The 21,157-nt window shown below is 44.7% G+C and overlaps 1 protein-coding gene across 3 annotated transcripts in view; it reads left to right on the forward strand.

The window, feature by feature from the left end:
* ttll4 (tubulin tyrosine ligase-like family, member 4) overlaps positions 1–21,157 on the forward strand; it is a 32,566-nt gene extending 11,409 nt beyond the window's left edge. For all 3 annotated transcript variants that reach the window (XM_047370494.1, XM_047370493.1, XM_047370495.1), the window contains 15 exons: positions 1,098–1,216; positions 1,293–1,403; positions 1,714–1,790; positions 1,863–2,057; positions 8,541–8,623; positions 8,721–8,849; positions 8,930–9,052; positions 9,518–9,616; positions 11,934–12,068; positions 12,148–12,285; positions 12,430–12,526; positions 12,778–12,988; positions 13,534–13,601; positions 15,006–15,076; positions 19,010–21,157. In XM_047370494.1, the coding sequence (XP_047226450.1) occupies positions 1,098–1,216; positions 1,293–1,403; positions 1,714–1,790; positions 1,863–2,057; positions 8,541–8,623; positions 8,721–8,849; positions 8,930–9,052; positions 9,518–9,616; positions 11,934–12,068; positions 12,148–12,285; positions 12,430–12,526; positions 12,778–12,988; positions 13,534–13,601; positions 15,006–15,076; positions 19,010–19,202 (1,849 nt within the window). In that variant the 3' untranslated portion in view covers positions 19,203–21,157. The remainder of the gene's footprint in view (positions 1–1,097; positions 1,217–1,292; positions 1,404–1,713; positions 1,791–1,862; positions 2,058–8,540; positions 8,624–8,720; positions 8,850–8,929; positions 9,053–9,517; positions 9,617–11,933; positions 12,069–12,147; positions 12,286–12,429; positions 12,527–12,777; positions 12,989–13,533; positions 13,602–15,005; positions 15,077–19,009) is intronic.

Below are 21,157 nucleotides of genomic sequence, written 5' to 3' on the forward strand. Positions count from 1 at the left end.
ATCGCTCTTGGGAGCTTGATGAATTCCAGCCTGGTACCAGAATAGAACAGCCTCCTGTGCGGTAAGACCAGATCTGAAATTGCCTTGCTACTAAGCATTCCACAGTCAGCTGTTGTAGTATTTTAACATACATTTAAACATATTGAACAGAGTGTAGAGAGCTTCATGGAATCGGTTTCCATGGCAGTGCAGCTACATCTAAGCCTTACACCTCTAAAAGCAATGCAGAGTGTCAGGTGCAGTGGTGTAAAGCAAGTCACTACTGGGCTCTAGAGCAGGGGAGATGTGCTCTACAAAGTGATATATGTTCTCTCCCTGTCTGGCAATTCTATTAAGAAGTCTGGGTTTGGCAGTTGCCAGGAAACTTCCCCGACTTCCCTGTTTCTAGCTTTGGAGTTTGGAGAAGTGGTGTCCTAAAGCAGATCAGTTCAGGCCTTTAGTTCCAATGAAAGGAACTCTTAATGTTTCAGCAAACCAAGACATTTTGGACAATGTTATGCTTCTGGTTCTGTAGGAACAGTTTGGGATGGCCCCTTCCTATTGCAGCATGGCTGCATACAAGTTTGCAAATCAAGGTCCGTCAAGACATGGATAAGTTTGATGTGGAAGAACTTGGCTGGTCTTTTACAGAGCCTGGTCTTTTACACCCTGACATAACTTATTTAGGATGAATTAGAGAGAAGAGGGTTTGCCAGGTCATCTCATCCAACATCGTTGTCTGACCTCACAAATGTGCTTCTGGAAGAAAAAATCCCCTTAGCACCCTCCACTGTCCACCCTATGGATTCTCCTCCTAGAAGAGGTGAAGCTGTTATTGCTGTTAAGGGTGGAACCTTATACTCAAGTTCATGTGAGTGTGAAGGCCGATTAGTGACTGTATTGTGAATGTCTCTCAGCACTCCTGCAAAGTCAGAATTGATCTGTGAGTCCCATTTTTCCTTTTCATTATCTTTCATTCAGTGTTTTCATTCAGCGGTATTTATTATGGCTGGGTTTTTTAAAACAATTTTTTAACAGTGAGGAGATGTCAGACCAAATCTGCAAATCATCAACCTGTTAAACTCTTCTGATGTCTCTTCCTATCCCTTCCTGTTTAGTGTTGAGGAGCCAATGATATTGGGGGGAGAGGATGATCGAGAAGAGTGCCCAGCACTTGTCCCCAGTTTGTTTCCACTCATGCCCCCCACACTCTACTTCAGCACAGCCAATGAGAAAGGTCAGAAGTGACTCCTATGTTGTTTAAAGCAAATAGTTGATCTTTACCAGCTGATCTTATGTTGTGTGTTCTGCAGTGGAGCTACTACCTGCTGAACAAAGACGGCTGCTGAAATGGAAGATGAGCACCGTTACTCCCAACATTGTCAAGCACACCATCGCCAGGTCCCACTTCAAAGCCACCAAGAGTGAGTAATCTCACACCAAAATATGAAACACTTCAGGCTTTTCTGCTAAACTTTATGCTCTCTAAACTGATTGTTTATCACATCGTCCCTCCTCCCAACATGTGTTTTGACTGGTTATAATGTTTGATCCATCATTGTCAGTATTAAGTGTCTCATCTCAATGTAGCAGATCGTTTCTGGTCCAACAGTTTCTAACACCAGGGTTCGAAGTGATGTTAGTTATTACCTGTAGACTTGGACAGTTCCATACACAAACTGAGCTGGAAATCAGTGTTGTGAACCTGTGTGATTGACATGTGTTGCCATGCAGAAAGCTACGACTGGGTAGGCTGCTGGGGACATCATATGAAGTCCCCTGGCTTTAAGGCGATTGGGGAGCACCAGAAGGTGAGTCCCTGCAGACATCCAGATGATGTCCCAGCAGACTCCAGACTTACTGTGGCTTATCTATCTTTGTAGTTGAACCACTTTCCAGGAACCTTTCAAATTGGCAGGAAAGACAGGCTTTGGAGGAACCTGTCCAAGATGCAGCTTCGCTTCGGCAAACAGGAGTTTAACTTTTTCCCACGGACGTTCATCCTTCCTCAGGATATTAAGCTGCTCCGTAAAGCCTGGGAAGATGGTGGCTCCAAGCAGAAGTGGATTGTTAAGCCTGTATGTTCTGCATCTTTCTACCTTTATGTAAACTGCTTATAAATGTTGTGCAGGTGAGGGATAATCGGACGTATTTGTCTTAAGGATGTATGATGTGGACCTGCTGAGGAGCAGGCAGATGACCTTGGATGTAGTGAAGGAGGATATGCTCAGAGCTAGTTTGACAGAGGAGCATGGTGGGGAAAAGGTGAGATAGAGGCAGGAGATCTGCTAAGGATAATCTCAGTGGGAGCCGCTAGAAGAAGATCTGAGCTATTTGTAAATAGTGAGTCTTACTTGTGCATAGGTGTTGATTGGCATGCTTTCAGTCTGGTGAATCAGCAAAGAGGCTAATCTGACAGCTATTAGGTTAGCTTGGCTAAAGGGTGTCTAACATACCCTCAAGCCAAGACAGCCTTAAACGTTCTAGAGAAGAGCACTGATTTATTTTTATGTTTGCAGCTTATTTAGAGCAAATGATGCTTTAAATTGATGCAGTTTTGATACACTATATTACCAAATGTACAGGGGTTGGACAATGAAACTGAAACAACTGTCATTTTAGGCCCTCCCTCATTTGGGAGGTTTCATGGCTAAATTGGACCAGCCTGGTAGCCAGTCTTCATTGATTGCACATTGCACCAGTAAGAGCAGAGTGTGAAGGTTCAATTAGCAGGGTAAGAGCACAGTTTTGCTCAAAATATTGAAATGCACACAACATTATGGGTGACATACCAGAGTTTAAAAGAGGACAAATTGTTGGCATTCCCTTGGCCCAGTACTTGTGCTAGATGGGCGCGTCACTGCCAAGGACTACCGAACCATTCTTGAGGACCATGTGCATCCATTGGTTCAAACATTGTATCCTGAAGGCGGTGCCGTGTATCAGGATGACAATGCACCAATACACACAGCAAGACTGGTGAAAGATTGGTTTGATGAACATGAAAGTGAAGTTGAACATCTCCCATGGCCTGCACAGTCACCAGATCTAAATACTATTAAGCCACTTTGGGGTGTTTTGGAGGAGCGAGTCAGGAAACGTTTTGCTCCACCAGTATCACGTAGTGACCTGGCCACTATCCTGCAAGAAGAATGGCTTAAAATCCCTCTGACCACTGTGCAGGACTTGTACAGGTCCTTCTCAAAATATTAGCATATTGTGATAAAGTTCATTATTTTCCATAATGTCATGATGAAAATTTAACATTCATATATTTTAGATTCATTGCACACTAACTGAAATATTTCAGGTCTTTTATTGTCTTAATACGGATGATTTTGGCATACAGCTCATGAAAACCCAAAATTCCTATCTCACAAAATTAGCATATCATTAAAAGGGTCTCTAAACGAGCTATGAACCTAATCATCTGAATCAACGCGTTAACTCTAAACACCTGCAAAAGATTCCTGAGGCCTTTAAAATTCCCAGCCTGGTTCATCACTCAAAACTCCAATCATGGGTAAGACTGCCGACCTGACTGCTGTTCAGAAGGCCACTATTGACACCCTCAAGCAAGAGGGTAAGACACAGAAAGAAATTTCTGAACGAATAGGCTGTTCCCAGAGTGCTGTATCAAGGCACCTCAGTGGGAAGTCTGTGGGAAGGAAAAAGTGTGGCAGAAAACGCTGCACAACGAGAGGTGACCGGACCCTGAGGAAGATTGTGGAGAAGGGCCGATTCCAGACCTTGGGGGACCTGCGGAAGCAGTGGACTGAGTCTGGAGTAGAAACATCCAGAGCCACCGTGCACAGGCGTGTGCAGGAAATGGGCTACAGGTGCCGCATTCCCCAGGTCAAGCCACTTTTCAACCAGAAACAGCGGCAGAAGCGCCTGATCTGGGCTACAGAGAAGCAGCACTGGACTGTTGCTCAGTGGTCCAAAGTACTTTTTTCGGATGAAAGCAAATTCTGCATGTCATTCAGAAATCAAGGTGCCAGAGTCTGGAGGAAGACTGGGGAGAAGGAAATGCCAAAATGCCAGAAGTCCAGTGTCAAGTACCCATAGTCAGTGATGGTCTGGGGTGCCGTGTCAGCTGCTGATGTTGGTCCACTGTGTTTTATCAAGGGCAGGGTCAATGCAGCTAGCTATCAGGAGATTTTGGAGCACTTCATGCTTCCATCTGCTGAAAAGCTTTTTGGAGATGAAGATTTCGTTTTTCAGCACGACCTGGCACCTGCTCACAGTGCCAAAACCACTGGTAAATGGTTTACTGACCATGGTATCACTGCTCAATTGGCCTGCCAACTCTCCTGACCTGAACCCCATAGAGAATCTGTGGGATATTGTGAAGAGAACCTTGAGAGACTCAAGACCCAACACTCTGGATGAGCTAAAGGCCGCTATCGAAGCATCCTGGGCCTCCATAAGACCTCAGCAGTGCCACAGGCTGATTGCCTCCATGCCACGCCGCATTGAAGCAGTCATTTCTGCCAAAGGATTCCCGACCAAGTATTGAGTGCATAACTGTACATGATTATTTGAAGGTTGACGTTTTTTGTATTAAAAACACTTTTCTTTTATTGGTCGGATGAAATATGCTAATTTTGTGAGATAGGAATTTTGGGTTTTCATGAGCTGTATGCCACAATCATCCGTATTAAGACAATAAAAGACCTGAAATATTTCAGTTAGTGTGCAATGAATCTAAAATATATGAATGTTACATTTTCATCATTACATTATGGAAAATAATGAACTTTATCACAATATGCTAATATTTTGAGAAGGACCTGTATATGTCATTCCCAAGACGGATTAATGCTGTATTGGCCGCAAAAAGAGGCTCTACACCATACTAATAAATTATTGTGGTCTAAAACCAGGTGTTTCAGTTTCATTGTCCAACCCCTGTATGTCCCACCACCAAATCAATAAATCCTGGTGTTTCAACCACTTCCATGGCTGCAGGTGTATAAAGTTTGGTGTGGAGAAACCTGACTGGCCTGCACAGAGTCCAGACCTCAACCTTCCTAAACACCTTTGGGGTGAATCAGAGTGGAGGCTGCAGTTCTGGTTTTTTCTTCATTAATTGTTTCATTAATTTTATCATTAATTTTTTGGAATATTATTCCAGCTGCTTAGGTTCAGGGTACTTTGTGCACCCAGATGTCTCTGTGAAAACTCGTACTCGTCGTCTTCCGCTTATCCGGGACCGTGTCGCGGGGGCAGCAGACTCAGCAGAGACGCCCAGACGTCCCTCTCTCCAGACACCTCCTCCAGTTCCTCCAGGGGGAGCCCAAGGCGTTCCCAGGCCAGCCGAGAGACAGTCCCTCCAGCGTGTCCTGGGCCTCCTCCCGGTGGGACGTGCCTGGAACACCTCCCGAGGAAGGCGTCCAGGAGGCATCCGGTATAGATGCCCGAGCCACCTCAACTGGCTCCTCTCGATGTGGAGGAGCAGCGGCTCTACTCCGAGCCCCTCCCGGATGGCCGAGCTCCTCACCCTATCTCTAAGGGAGTGCCCGGCCACCCTACGGAGGAAGCTCATTTCAGCCGCTTTTATCCGGGATCTCGTTCTTTCGGTCATGACCCAAAGTTCATGGCCATAGGTGAGGGTAGGAACGTAGACCGACCGGTAAATTGAGAGCTTTGCTTTTCGGCTCAGCTCTCTCTTCACCACAACGGACCGGCACAGTGCCCCCATTACTGCGGCAGCTGCACCGATCCGTCTGTCGATCTCCCGTTCCATTCTTCCCTCACTCGTGAACAAGACCTCGAGATACTTAAACCCCTCCACTTGAGGCAGGAACTCCCCTCCAACCTCAAGGGGAGTGGTGTCCTAGTGGTTAGAACAGTAGGTTTGTGTTCCAGAGGGGACACAAGGGGCCAGGTTCGTATCCCACAGATTACCAAACCAGACCCCCTCCGGCCCTTGGCTGCGTCTAGAAATCCTGTCCATAAAAGTTATGAACAGGACCGGTGACAGAGGGCAGCCCTGCCGGAGTCCAACATGCACCGGGAACAGGTCCGACTTAGTGCCGGCAATGCGGACCAAACTCCTGCTCCGCTCGTGCAGGGACCGGATGGCCCCTAATAAAGGGCCCCCGATTCCATACTCCTGGAGCACCCCCCACAGGGCAGTACGAGGGACACAGTTGAATGCTTTCTCCAGGTCCACAAAACACATGTGAACCGGTTGGGCAAACTCCCATGAACCCTCGAGTACACTGTAGAGGGTATAGAGCTGGTCCAGTGTTCCACGGCTGGGACGAAAACCACACTGCTCCTCCTGATGCCGAGGTTCGACTATCGGCCGGACTTTCCTCTCCTATACCCTGGCGTAGGCCTTACCAGGGAGGCTGAGGAGTGTGATACCCCCCTGTAGTTGGAACACACCCTTCTTATGAAGGTGGACCACCAGGGCCAACTGCCAGTCCAGAGGCACTGTCCCCGACCTCCACGCAATGTTGAAGAGGGCGTGTCAACCATGACAGCCCTACAACATCCAGAGACTTGAGGTACTCAGGGCGGATCTCATCCACCCCCGAAGCCTTGCCATCGCGGAGCTTTTTAACCACCTTGGTGACTTCAGCCTGGGTGATGAAAGAGTCCAACCCCGAGTCCCCAGCCTCTGTTTCCACCACGGAATGCGTGATGGCAGGATTGAGGAGATTCTCGAAGTACTCCTTCCACCGCCCGATAATGTCCTCAGTCGAGGTCAGCAGTCTCCCGCCCCCACTATAAACAGTGTTGGCGAAGCACTGCTTCCCCCTCCTGAGGCGCCGGACGGTTTGCCAGAATCGCTTCGAGGCCAACCGGTAGTCCTTCTCCATGGCCTCACCGAACTCCTCCCAGGCCCGAGTTTTTGCCTCTGCCACAGCCCGGGCCGCAGCACGCTTGGCCTCACGGTACCCGTCAGCCACCTCAGGAGTCCCACAAGCCAACCACAGCTGATAGGACTCCTTCAGCTTGACAGCATCCCTTACTGCCGGTGTCCACCACCGGGTTCTGGGATTGCCGCCGCGACAGGCACCGCAGACCTTACGGGCAGCAGCATCGATAATAGATGCGGAGAACATGGTCCACTCGGACTCTATGTCTCCAACATCCCCCGGGATCTTGTCGAAGCTCTCCCGGAGGTGGGAGTTGAATACATCCCTGGCCGAGGGCTCCGCCAGGCGTTCCCAGCAGACCCTCACTATGCGCTTGGGCCTGCCAAGTCTGTCCGGCTTTCTCCTCCTCCAGCGGATCCAACTCACCACCAGGTGGTGATCAGTGGACAGCTCAGCCCCTCTAATCACCCGATGGTCCAAAACATGCGGCCAAAGGTCTGATGATACGACAACAAAGTCGATCATCGACCTCCTGCCTAGGGTGTCCTGGTGCCAAGTGCACTGATGGACACCCTTATGTTTGAACATGGTGTTCGTTATGGATAATCCGTGACTAGCACAGAAGTCCAATAACAAAACACCACTCGAATTCAGATCGGGGAGGCCATTCCCCCCGATCACGCCTCTCCAGGTGTCACTGTCGTTCCCCACGTGGGCGTTGAAGTCCCCCAGCAGAATAATGGAGTTCCCGGGAGGGGCACTATCCAGCACCCCCGACAGGGACGCCAAGAAGGCCGGGTACTCTGCACTACCACTCGGCCCGTAGGCTGAAATGATAGTCAGAGACCTCTCCCCAACCCGAAGGCGCAGGGATACGACCCTCTCATCCACTGGGGTAAACCCCAACACGAGACGGCTGAGCTGGGGGGCAACAAGCAAGCCCGTGGGCCACTCCAGAGTAGAAGAGAGTCCAACCCTTCTCAAGGAGATGGGTTCCAGAGCCCACGCTGTGCGTGGAGGCGAGTCCGACTATTTCTAGTCGATATCTCTCGACCTCCCGCACAAGCTCAGGCTCCTTCCTCCCCAGCGAGGTGACATTCCACGTCCCTAGAGCCAGCCTAAGCATCCGGGGATCGGGCCGCTGAGGTCTCCACCTTTGTCCGCCACCCAATCCTCTTTGCACTGGTCCCTCACGGTTCCCCCTGCAGGTGGTGGGCCCACTGGGGGATGGCCTCGCGTCTCTCGTTCGGGCTTGGCCCGGCCGGGTCCCGCAAGGAGCAACCCGGCCACCAGGCGCTCTCCGACGAGTCCCGACCCCAGGCCTGGCTCCAGGGTGGGACCCCGGCTCCGCCGTACCGGGCGACGTCACGTGCCTCGATATTTTGTTCTTCATGAGGGATTCTTGAACCACTCTTTGTCTGACCCATCACCTAGAGCCTGTTTGCCATGGGAGACCCTACCAGGGGCATTTAGGCCCCAGACAACATAGCCTCTAGAATCATTTGAGCACTCAAACCCCTCCACCACGTTAAGGTGGCGGTTCAAGGAGGGGTGTGAAAACTAGCATATGGAAATGTTTCAGGTTGTTTTAAATGATGAATATGTGCTCCTGATGTTTTGTCTTCAGCAGTCTTTGGCTTTGCTATGTGCTCAGAAGTCCACTGCTCTGGGAGGACCATTTCTTGCAGGTTAGAAACTCATGCTTGTTCTTTTTCTTCTGTCTCACAGCCTGCATCAGCCAGAGGAATAGGGATCCAGGTCATCCACAAATGGAGTCAGCTGCCCCGTAAGAGACCATTGCTGGTACAGAAGTAAGTGACACAGAGCTTACCCATCCAGTGACTGTTTTACCTAGCTGTCACAGAGGTTCTGTAAGGAAACATTTGTCTCTTGCTTATTTGTCTGCAGATACCTTCACAAGCCCTACCTGATTGGTGGAAACAAGTTTGACTTGCGGATTTATGTCTACGTGACATCCTATGACCCGCTCCGAATTTACATGTTTTCTGATGGGCTGGTCCGCTTTGCTAGCTGCAAGTGAGAATGAACAACATCTTGTAACATAATGTGGACTGGAACTGGAGCACGCTAAAGAAGAGGTTCTGTTTTCTCTGTAGGTATTCGTCTTCCATGAAGACTCTGAACAACAAGTTCATGCACCTGACCAACTACAGTGTGAACAAAAAGAACTCTGAGTACCAGACAAACAGTGATGACAAAGCTTGCCATGGACATAAATGGTAACCCAGGAGATCTGAGCTGAGGTTTCTGAATGTAGACTCTGTGTTGTGTAATGTCGTTGACTGGAGCTTCACAATATATCAAATTGCATTTGTCATCACATTACCACAATTACAAGGAGCTGCTTGAATGCAACCTTTGATGGGATGTTATATTGCAAGTCTGTATATCAATAATATATTTGGCCTGTTGGATAAATTTTCACTGTCCTTGATCCCCACACAATATATTTTAGTACACAGGATGCTAAAGCTCAGTAATTGTGAAGGGTGCAGTGTGATGAAGGAGAAGAGTGAGAAAAAAATGGGTTAATTGTAAATAATACTGATATTTAGCAGCACTATCCCTGATGCATGTTTTGCTGATATTGTGTAGCCTTAGTGTTGATATTCAGCCAATAGGAAACAGTTTCTCTTCCCTTTAGGAATGTTAAAGTCAAACCTGTGTTGTTTGTGTCTTTTCAGGGCTTTGAAGGCTTTGTGGCACTACCTTGGCTCTAAAGGCATAAACACCAGCCTGATATGGGAGAAGATTAAAGACATTGTGATCAAAACTATTATTGCGTAAGTTTGCTCGTACAGTTAATAAGCGCCTGCACAGCTAACAGGCCTTCAGAGAGTTCACTCTGTAAAGCCTTCATGTTGTAAATTGAAATCTCTTTCCACCTTTTAAGTGCATCAGCGAAGATTAAGCGATGATGACCAGGTTACAGTCCGACCTGGCAACATCATGTTGGTTTTCAAGTTGCATCATTGTGTTCTGCTTCAATATGGGTATCGAACCCAGTGCTTCAAAGTATTACCTGATAAAAGAAGTTGTAATTCAACACTGGTGTGGTTTTACTTGTTTGCCAAAGCTTTTAGTTCTTTCACACTTTTATCAGGTTTGTAACGATACATTCAGTTCATGAAACAATGCACTTTATTGGGTTTATGAAAATGAGACAAGATTACGACAGAGCCTACCATTCCATGGGGCTCACAGAATTGGCCAAATAGGGTGAAATAAGAAGGGTTACACTTACCTGTTAGTTCTATTAGATTTAGAAGGCGTATGCTTCTTGTAGATAATTCAGCTTCACGAGGATGAAATATCTACAAGAAGCCCCCACAAAGTCCCATTATTTAAAAACTGACAGGATTAAAAGGTTACCATTTGGCGAAGAAAACGCTGACCGACCTAATGACAAATGGAGCAACATTTTCTGGACTGATGATAGTGAACTTGGGGGGTGCACAATTTTCTGCACGATTCTACCTCCGGTTCTACTATGTTAGTGTGAGACGAGTCTGCAGGTGTGTGTGAAGGGAACCAACCTGACCTCAGTCGCAGTGTATGAAGTGGATCTGGACATGGTCAGGTGGTGTGAGCAAATAACCGAACCAAATGCAAAAGTGTGTTGCTAATAGTCAATAAAAAAGAGGCTGGGACACAGCAACAGCTCTAAGCTGACTTCTACTTTACTTTATCTGTAACTATACAACATTATGAACATAAAGGCACAACAGCAGTGGGCATCATACAAACTCTCAACTAACTAATTATTACAATTACATTGTGATAAAAAACAGAAAAACAACAGAGAGGTAGTCTGATGTATTTTTCAGGTATGGAATTGGAGGCATATAAGAATTTTAGTCATTGCATCCCTTTTTTTAACACCCTGTCATTATTTTGAACACAAGTGCTCCTGGAAACTATTTTAAAGAATCTCAGGTCAGTGTATTCCTTTTGGTGACTGACCTATACAAGTCTTCTAGATTTTAAAATGCATTTTACTAAATGCAGTCCAAATTGTTGAAATCTTCTCTACAGTTGGTGCTAAATTGTGAACCAAATCAGCGTGGTTAACCAGCTGCGGTGTACAGCAATATTTGTCATGTCCATCAGTCTGTCAATGTATTTTTGTCTGCTGCGTTGTTAAAACGCTGCCACACAAGCAATTTAAAGGTGATGAGAGAATCTTTAGTGTAAACGTGGTGATGCTGATGGTATCTGTAGACATCCACAAGATATCTGGTGTAACGCCTTGCTACATTCCCATCCCATATACTGGGACCAGATACTAATTCATAGTCTACTGCTTTATTAAACTAGTGTCATGCATATGCTGTACTTAAACCCTCAGTTTTAAATTGCAGTAAAACAAAACTTTATTGGATCTAAATGAACTCCTCCACCAATGAGACTGTAGGACTTTTCTGTGTCTGTTTTTCTGAACAGCAACTTTTTCTTTTCTTAGCAACAACTACGGTCTGGAATTAACTGATCTTTCACTCCTGCTGACCATGGTTTTCTCTGGAGGAGTCCTAGGCTAGCGTTAGCATACACACTCTCTGTTTTGATAGAACTCCTGCATAATTGGGCTCATAAAATGAATTAGTATTGTTCTAATTATTGTGTGCAGACAGAATGTTGAGAAAGAAATTGTTCCCATGTTTCATAAACCATACACCTGGGCATAATTTCTTATACCTGATCAAATCCACAAAGTGTTGAGTCTTCCCACCGAGTCCTTCAACACACACAGCATGACAATCTAAGGTTGTTTCCAAATTAGAGGTGATGGTGACTAATACTTCTTGTCAGTGGGATGTGTGATATTATTAGATGTGCCTATCAATCAGTTGGGTTTGGTTCTGTCCACTCTAGACATTTACAAAAACGTCTTAATGAAATGGAGCGTTGGTCAGGTTTAGGTGGAGCTTAAGAGGTGCTTCAGCTTTCATAATGCTACAAACATCAGCAGAGCCCTGTCCTAACATCGCTGTTAAGGTCTGTGCTGCTTTGGTTTCAGGAATCAGAGTCAGAGTTAGGAATGTGAATATCTGTAGCTGTCTCTCACTGTGTTGCTGAAACATTTCTGTGTTTGTTTCTCAGCTCTGAGCCTTATGTGAACAACCTGCTGAAGATGCATGTGAAAACACCTTACAGCTGCCACGAGCTGTTTGGCTTTGACATCATGCTGGACGAGAACCTTAAACCCTGGATCCTGGAGGTCAATATATCACCAAGGTGACCCACAGATGGATGCACCTGTCATCACAAGTAAGGCTTTTGAAGAACATCTGTGACACTGCTTTCTTCTGTTCAGCCTCCACTCCAACTCGGCGCTGGACGTTTCCATTAAAGGGCAGATGATCAGAGACCTCCTGAACCTGGCCGGCTTCAGGATTCCTCCGAAAGTAGAAGTGGTCTCCTCCAGCAGTAGTACCTCAAGCTCCAACAGCAGGTAAGGAGGAGGTCCTACACCTAATTTTCTACTGATGGGATTCTGTGTTCCAGCTGAAACAAGGGAACAAGGTCTCTCTTACCATTTTTTATTTTTAAGCAAGTCTGTGAAAACTTGGATTCAAATTAGTGCCTCTGTCTGTAGTCTGTATGGAGGGAACAAAGAGAGGACCAAACCTGAACTGACTGCTGATGAGAAAGTAAAGCGAGCCTTTTACCTTGCTCAGCGTTATGCCGACCAGGTAAACAAACACATGCACACAGCTCTGCTACAGCAATGTGAGTCTACAGCTTATATACCATAATCTACATTCAATATGTGCTTTTATTAAAAGAAACTCCATTCCTAACGTTGCTACTTTTTATATTTATTCTCCAAAAAAATCCCTCCATGTCAAGCAAAGCAAAGTTTTTGCTACTTCGTTTCTCCTCAGGGAATAATTTAGGAGAAAACTAAGTTTCTGATTTGTCTCTCTGCACCTGCATCATGAAGGACTTTCTATCATCGGTCTTGGATATTTTGACCCCAGAGGACGTCCGTGTTCTGGCAGAGAGCGAAAACGAACTGAATCGTCAAGGAGAATTCCAGCGCGTTTTCCCATCACAATCATCATCACGCTACCTTCGCTTCTTCGAGTGTCCCAGATACCTCAACATCCTGCTGGATCAGTGGGATCAGAAGTACTGGAATGACCGGACAAAATGTGAGTCCCCAAACAAAATTAGTTCTTACTGCTTCCTGTTTGTTTGGAAGAACGTTTAGATTTTCCAGCAGAAAGAAGAAAAATTAGATGACAAAACTGTTTGAGCTGCATCTCTGGTACTACAGGAGAAATCCTGAAATATATTTTTAGTAATTCTCTAAGTAATAAGAATAAAATTGAAAGTTACGTATGTAACTACGGTTCTATGAATCCCGGATGACCGCCAGAGATTCTCTGTCACTCAGAATCGTTGCTTCCGCGAGACGATTCTGTAGGAACAGAGCCTCAGATGACGAATGCATATATAGCCTCTGTGGTCATCCGGTGTGTCACAGGTGTGACTCTGTTGGTATAATTACTCGAAGGGAACATTCAGTGCTTTAAGCACCGTCCTCTGGCGGTCAGTAGGGATGAAATAGAACCCAGACACAGTGAGCATTTTATTAATCTATATAGAATAACTAGAGTAGATGCATGGAAAATGTTTCTTAAAAGCCCTGAAACTGCTTACAGATGTAACTTGGCATGTTTTGTGTTATATGCAGGTATCAGTTACCTGACAGCCCTCTGTCAGAAGGGAATCCATCTGGGAACCAGCGACCCAGCCCACACGGTGAGAAGCTATTAGGCCGTCCATCACAGGGATCATCACGTCAGATTTGGGTTATGTCATCAAGAAAGCAACTTTTATGTCCTGATTTTCATAAAGATGGAAATCAAACATGAATACATCACAAGGATTTGATACTCAGTAGAAATAAAATGGATTAAGAGCCATTTACTCAGTGATCGTCCGGTCGGAAAGTAAACAATCAGTGAGCGTAAACAAAGCAGACTGACAAAGAAACTCTTTGGTATAGAAGTTGTTACTTAGGGAAGGAGATCCAGTTGTTTTCCTTATGAGAAAGGTGATTAAAAATAAATTCACTCCCTCTTATAAAAGTAGTGAGACTTCATTAAGTAATAGAAGCTGAAGTTATTACAGTACATTTTCTCTGTTTTATCGTTTTGATCCTTCAGCCTCTTTCTGCTGGTTTAGGAAATGTCAGCAGACTAACATTTCAATAATTATTTGTACATTTATAAATCTCTTATATTTGGCTCATCTCTGATGAGCTTTGAGGTTGAAAGGCCTTTTTGCCATTACCCTAATCTTTCGCTCCCTCCACAGGTTCTCTGTCAGATCCATGTCCGGACTCTGGCTGGGTCACACCAAGACCTTATGGTGCTAACAGAACAAACTAGCTATTGATTTTGAGGCTTAATAAGGATGCTGTATATCCTGTCAAAATTTGTTAGTTGTGTTTAATGGATAAACGCCTCGGTCCCATAACCTGAAGTATCTCACTCTATAGGCAGATTCTCACTTATGCACGGAGAGACGACTCAGTAAAGATGGGCAGTTTTTGAGAAAATCTTTTTATTTTAGAAATATTTTGTTGTTTGGAGTAAAAGTAAAAACAATGTTTTACAGTTATTTATAGTTTGTTTTTAGGAAGAATCAGAACAGGTTAAAACTGGTTCCAGCAGGTCGGAGCTTTACACATATCAGCCACAATATCTCCGATCAATGCAACTCTGTTAATACCGTGATCATCTTTAAACTTCCCTTTGTGTTTTCACCTTGTTCGCACACAGTTTTGTTTTTATATCCTGTTCAGACCAGCATACCAGCCTTTCAACTTTCTTCTGTCTCCATGCTTGAATGAAAGAAAAAAGCAATTCTTGGAACCATGTTGTTATTTTATTTGTTGGTGTGCGACGGCAGCTTTGGCTTTAGAAGGCGCAGTGAGTCAGTCCCACCAGCTCACAGTGAGGTCTGTGTGTCGGCACAGAGATTGAGCTGTGGGTCTACATGCTTCTTCAGTGCTGCATTATCTTTTATTGCCCTGTTGAATGAAACCACTTCATCTTTTGAATAGTGCTACGGTATCAGAACAGAGCAAATACACAGAAACTAAGGAGGGAAGAAACCTAACTGTCGAATGCCTGTCGCTGTCTCTTGTTATCTCTGTAGTGGTCCAAGTGTAGCTACATGTCAAGAACTGCAGCCCAGAGGCCAGGAGTACTGAGTCCATCCAGATCCAGGTAAATACATGACATGCTGTAAATGCCCTTCCCTTTGTGTTGTAGACAGTTAACACCAGTCCGAGGAACGAAGCCCATCTAGTGTCACATAAAACCGGAGTTGTGAAAAATATGAGTAGTGCAATAATAACACTGACATATGATCTATTAGTGCTGGAAAACGGTCTGATTTCAGTTATTGGCTGACTGATCGGTCCATTTAACCTTAGGCAGTTTCAAAATGGAGATGTGGAATGTGGAAATGTTTCCCACATTCATTGAGGCTGATTATGTGCCCTCTAGAGTCCCACAGAGGTGCATCTCACCTTTCTCTTAAGGCAGCAGTAATTGAAGTTGCACAAACACCATTTTCTACTGCACTTTTTGCTTACGCTCAACTTTCCATTAATGTGTCTGTATACAACACTTGGAAAACAGCTGGCTTCTCTAGCACTTTTGTGGCCACAATTTGTAAAATGAATGCTTGACATACAGGGGTTGGACAATAAAACTGAAACACCTGTCATTTTAGTGTGGGAGGTTTCATAGCTAAATTGGACCAGCCTGGTAGCCAGTCTTCATTGATTGCACATTGCACCAGTAAGAGCAGAGTGTGAAGGTTCAATTAGCAGGATAAGAGCACCGTTTTGCTCAAAATATTGAAATGCACACAACATTATGGATAACATACCAGAGTTCATAAGAGGACAAATTATTAGTGCATGTCTTGCTGGCGCATCTGTGACCAAGACAGCAAGTCTTTGTGATGTTTCTAGAGCCACGGTATCCAGGGTAATGTCAGCATACCACCAAGAAGGACGAACCAGGATTAACTGTGGACGCAAGAGGAAGCTGTCTGAAAGGGATGTTCGGGTGCTAACCCGAATTGTATCCAAAATAACATAAAACCACGGCTGCCCAAATCATGGCTGAATTAAATGTGCACCTCAACTCTCCTGTTTCCACCAGAACTGTCCGTCAGGAGCTCCACACAGTCAATATACACGGCCGGGCTGCTATAGCCAAACCTTTGGTCACTCATGCCAATGCCAAACATTGGTTTCAATGGTGCAAGGAGTGCAAATCTTGGGATGTGGACAATGTGAAACATGTATTGTTCTCTGATGAGTCCACCTTTACTGTTTTCCCCACATCCGGGAGAGTTACGGTGTGGAGAAGCCCCAAAGAAGCGTACCACCCAGACTGTTGCATGCCCAGAGTGAAGCATGGGGGTGCATCAGTGATGGATTGGGCTACCATATCATGGCATTCCCTTGGCCAAATACTTGTGCTAGATGGGCACGTCACTGCCAAGGACTACCGAACCATTCTTGAGGACCATGTGCATCCAATGGTTCAAACATCGTATCCTGAAGGCGGTGCCGTGTATCAGGATGACAATGCACCAATACACACAACAAGACTGGTGAAAGATTGGTTTGATGAACATGAAAGTGAAGTTGAACATCTCCCATGGCCTGCACACTCACCAGATCTAGGCGAGTCAGGAAACGTTTTCCTCCACCAGTATTACGTAGTGACCTGGCCACTATCCTGCAAGAAGAATGGCTTAAAATCCCTCTGACCACTGTGCAGGACTTGTATATGTCAGTCCCAAGACGAATTGACGCTGTATTGGCCACAAAAGGAGGCCCTACTCCATACTAATAAATTATTGTGGTCTAATACCAGGTGTTTCAGTTTCATTGTCCAACCCCTGTATGTCCTTCTGTGTGTAATGAACCCATATAATATTAATGAATGTAACAAGTTTCGATGATACTGTATTCAAATTTATTAAGATGAAGTTGAATCTGTAGCTGACAGGTAGTTGCCATTTTAATTTCTGCAGTGTTGCCTTTGTTAATTTAAATAACATTTAACCTACCTGATAATCTACAGTACAGACCAAAAGTTTTGACACACCTTTTCATTCAAAGAGTTTTCTTTATTTTCATGACTATGAATATTGTAGCTTCACACTGAAGGCATCAAAACTATGAATTAACACATGTGAAATTATATACTGAACAAAAAATGTGGAACAACTGAAAATATGTCTTATATTCTAGGTTCTTCAAAGTAGCCACCTTTTGCTTTGATTACTGCTCCGCACACTCTTGGCATTCTGTTGATGAGCTTCAAGAGGTAGTCACCTGAAATGGTTTTCACTTCACAGGTGTGCCCTGTCAGGTTTAATAAGTGGGATTTCAAGCCTTATAAATGGGGTTGGGACCATCAGTTTGGTTGTGCAGGAGGCAGATACGGTACACAGCTGATAGTCCTACTGAATAGACTGTTAGAATTTGTATTATGGCAAGAAAAAAGCAGCTAAGTAAAGAAAAACGAGTGGCCATTATTACTCCAAGAAATGAAGGTCAGTCAGTCTGAACAATTGGGAAAACTTTGAAAGTGTCCCCAAGTGCAGTCGCAAAAACCATCAAGCACTACAAAGAAACTGACATGAGGACCGCCCCGGGAAAGGAAGACCAAGAGTCACCTCTGCTGCGGACGATAAGTTAATCCGAGTCACCAGCCTCAGAAATCGCAGGTTAACAGCAGCTCAGATTAGAGAACAGGTCAATGCCACACAGAGTTCTAGCAGCAGACACATCTCTAGAACAACTGTTAAGAGGAGACTGTGTGAATCAAGCCTTCATGGTAAAATAGCTGCTAGGACACCACTGCTGAGGACAGGCAACAAGCAGAAGAGACTTGTTTGGGCTAAACAACACAAGGAATGGACATTAGACCAGTGGAAATCTGTGCTTTGGTCTGATGAGTCGTAGTTTGAGATCTTTGGTTCCAACCACCGTGTTTTTGTGCGGCGCAGAAGTGGTAAACAGATGGACTCTACATGCCTGGTTCCCACCGTGAAGCATGGAGGAGGAGGTGTGATGGTGTGGGGGTGCTTTGCTGGTGACACTGTTGGGGATTTATTCAAAATTGAAGGTATACTGAACCAGCATGGCTACCACAGCATCTTGCAGCGGCATGCTGTTCCATCCGGTTTGCGTTTAGTTGGACCATCATTTATTTTTCAACAGGAGAATGATCCCAAACACACCTCCAGGCTGTGTAAGGGCTATTTGACCAAGAAGGAGAGTGATGGGGTGCTGCGTCAGATGACCTGGCCTCCACAGTTACCGGACCTGAATCCAATCAAGATGCTTTGGGGTGAGCTGGACCGCAGAGAGAAGGCAAAAGGGCCAACAAGTGCTAACCATCTCTGGGAACTCCTTCAAGACTGTTGGAAAACCATTTCAGGTGACTACCTCTTGAAGCTCATCAACAGAATGCCAAGAGTGTGCGGAGCAGTAATCAAAGCAAAAGGTGGATACTTTGAAGAACCTAGAATATAAGATGTATTTTCAGTTGTTTCACACTTTTTTGTTCAGTATATAATTCCACATGTGTTGATTCATAGTTTTGATGCCTTCAGTGTGAATCTACAATATTCATACTCATGAAAATAAAGAAAACTCTTTGAATGAGAAGGTGTGTCCAAACCTTTGGTTTGTACTGTATATAGGTGAGGCTTCTGCACCTCACACTTCACAGGCTTGGGTGTTGGTGGTTTGCCCTCATGTAATACATATATAGTACATAAATACATTTTAGAACCTGTCAACAATATTAGGTGTAACTGGACCCTGCTTTTAATGTTCATATCAACTAAATAAAAAGAAGCAGGTGGAATTTGACGTGCAGCAGCCTGACCCTGCACAGTCAGGCTGTGGAAGCATTGACATATTTGCTTTGTGACATGACAGCTTCTCTTGGTAAAATCAGCAAATATTTACCAAGTTTCATCTTGAACAAACGAGCAAATAATTTAAATGATGTAGCCTGACAGATCCATGTTAGTTGAACAGAGATTATTAGTAAAAGTTACTCTAATACTCTTTGACATGCAGACATACCTGACATCTGTGTTTATCTGTTGTCCTCCAGCGTGGTAGTCAGCCACCAGCACTGCTCCCACCGCAATGCCTCTGATGAGGAATGTTCAGACCCAGAATCAGCATCCATCTCCAGTCTGCCTGGCTCCCAGAGTCCTGGATCTAGTGTGACTAGCAGTGCCTGTGTGAGCCCTCAGTCCAGCCTCACCCAAAGCCTCCTGCCCCAACAGTTATCCTCATTCTGATGATGTCTGGTACCCTGATGGAGCTCCTCCACAAACCCACTTCATACAAACTCTCTGGAGCAGAAAGAACCTGCTAAAATGAATGGTTTATTTTAACCCAATTATTACAGGGATGCACTGTTAGAAAAAATAAAAGTGCCTACTCATTTGTACTATTTTTATTTTTTTTTTCTTCTGACAGTTTTCTGTTTTCATGGCGCCCCAAACAGAGGGTCGCCCTGTTAGCTTTTGGATAGAAGGACTTTATGACCTGTCCTGTCCCAGCAGCAGTGTTGTGGGGTCTAGGATAAAACCAGAGAGGTCTGAATGTGTTTGAACTGGTGATTTCCTCCCTGAGATGCCTGATCTTGTCAGGTGTCCAGCATTTTACTGCGATGCAGGGTAGATGTTTGGGCAGAACATGATGTAATGTGAGATTTCTTTTGATACACGTGGCGATCATCAGCATTGAAATAAGCATTTTAGAACTATTTACAAAGAAAACATTGGCATTGGCCTTCTGCCTGGCAGAGTTGGGGTTTCTCTGTACCCAGCTCTAGATCTGTTGTGTGAGAACAGTTGATCACTGTGATAGATCCACTGAGCTGCTTTATACATCACACAAGGTACCATGTTCCTCCTATATGCCTCTAAGGTGATGCAGCGCCATTCCTTACTACCTCTCCACGAGTCAGGCTGTGGAAAGTGCTGATTTCTCACAGCTTTGAAGCTGCTCTCACCTTTGGTGTTACAACTGTTCCTGCAAGCCTAAGTGAAGCCTTTAAAGAGCTTATTTTATGCTTTTATCTCGCATGTTTAGAGGTTTTTTTAAACATGGACCTTTTTATTTGAGCTGGTTGTATTTTATCCTAGCTGGTGTCTGTTGAACATGCTAACGTTCTACCTCTGTAATGGTGATGAGAGCAGAGTATTTCAGGGTAAACCCAGCTGTTCTGAGAGGTCGCAGGAATCTTCTGATGCAAGTAAGGACGACAGAAGTAAGCTTCCTGTGACATAAGTCTCTGAAACTAATGATGCAAAAAGCTGAAACCCACTCAGTGTTGTTGCTTGAATGTCTAACAGTGTTTGCTAGAATTATAGTGTTTTCCAGTCACATTTTAAATAATCTTAAAAGCTTCTTTTGTTACAGAAGTTTGTTTTAACCCTGTTTACACAGGCTGGTAAACTGAACTGTGCTCATGTCAAACTGTGCAAAATTTGACATGAGTTATCTCAGAACCAAAAGGGATTACACTGAGGAACATCAGTTTTGACACGTTTTTATAGAAGAGAATGCTAACCATCATCTTGCCTTAGAGTTGTGCCTTGTATTCCATCAAAGTGACCCACAGAAACATGGGAAAGATGATCCAACATGAGTGAATGTCATGCTTAATAAATAAATTGAATTGCTTGCTTGTCTTTGAGCTCTTTAAAGAAAGAAAAATGGTTTAGTGTGGAATTTTGAGACCTTCAGGACAATATAAAACAAAAAATTATAATAGCAAAGAATATTTATTTAAAAAAATAGTACATAGTGCTTACTGAAGGGATAAAACAATATATTGGCTGTTTTTACTGTATGTTTATCCCTGTTTGATTGACAGGGTGGAGATGCCTAAAAGAAACTTGTTGCAGGGATTGAGACCTCTGAGCTGTGCCTACATGAACATGAGACCGTGCCAGCAGGTACTTTATAAACTTTCCTTTGTGTAATAAATTTCATTAAAAACAGCTTCATCCCACCACTGTCTGCACAGAAGTGCCTTAAATGGGTTTAAACACACCACCTCATTTCTACGTTGAGCCGCTGCTGGCTGAAGATTCCTCTGTGTGAGAGTAGTGACAGCATGCTGTGGCAGATGTTTTTATTCACACATGCACCTCTGGATATTTTTATTAGCAGATCTTGTGTTTCTTTGTAAATCCTCAGGATGATATGGAGAAAATAAAAGTTATTTGTCAAACACGTGGAA

Source organism: Girardinichthys multiradiatus, chromosome 7, assembly GCF_021462225.1.
Source record: "Girardinichthys multiradiatus isolate DD_20200921_A chromosome 7, DD_fGirMul_XY1, whole genome shotgun sequence".
Classification (NCBI taxonomy): Eukaryota; Metazoa; Chordata; class Actinopteri; order Cyprinodontiformes; family Goodeidae; genus Girardinichthys; species Girardinichthys multiradiatus.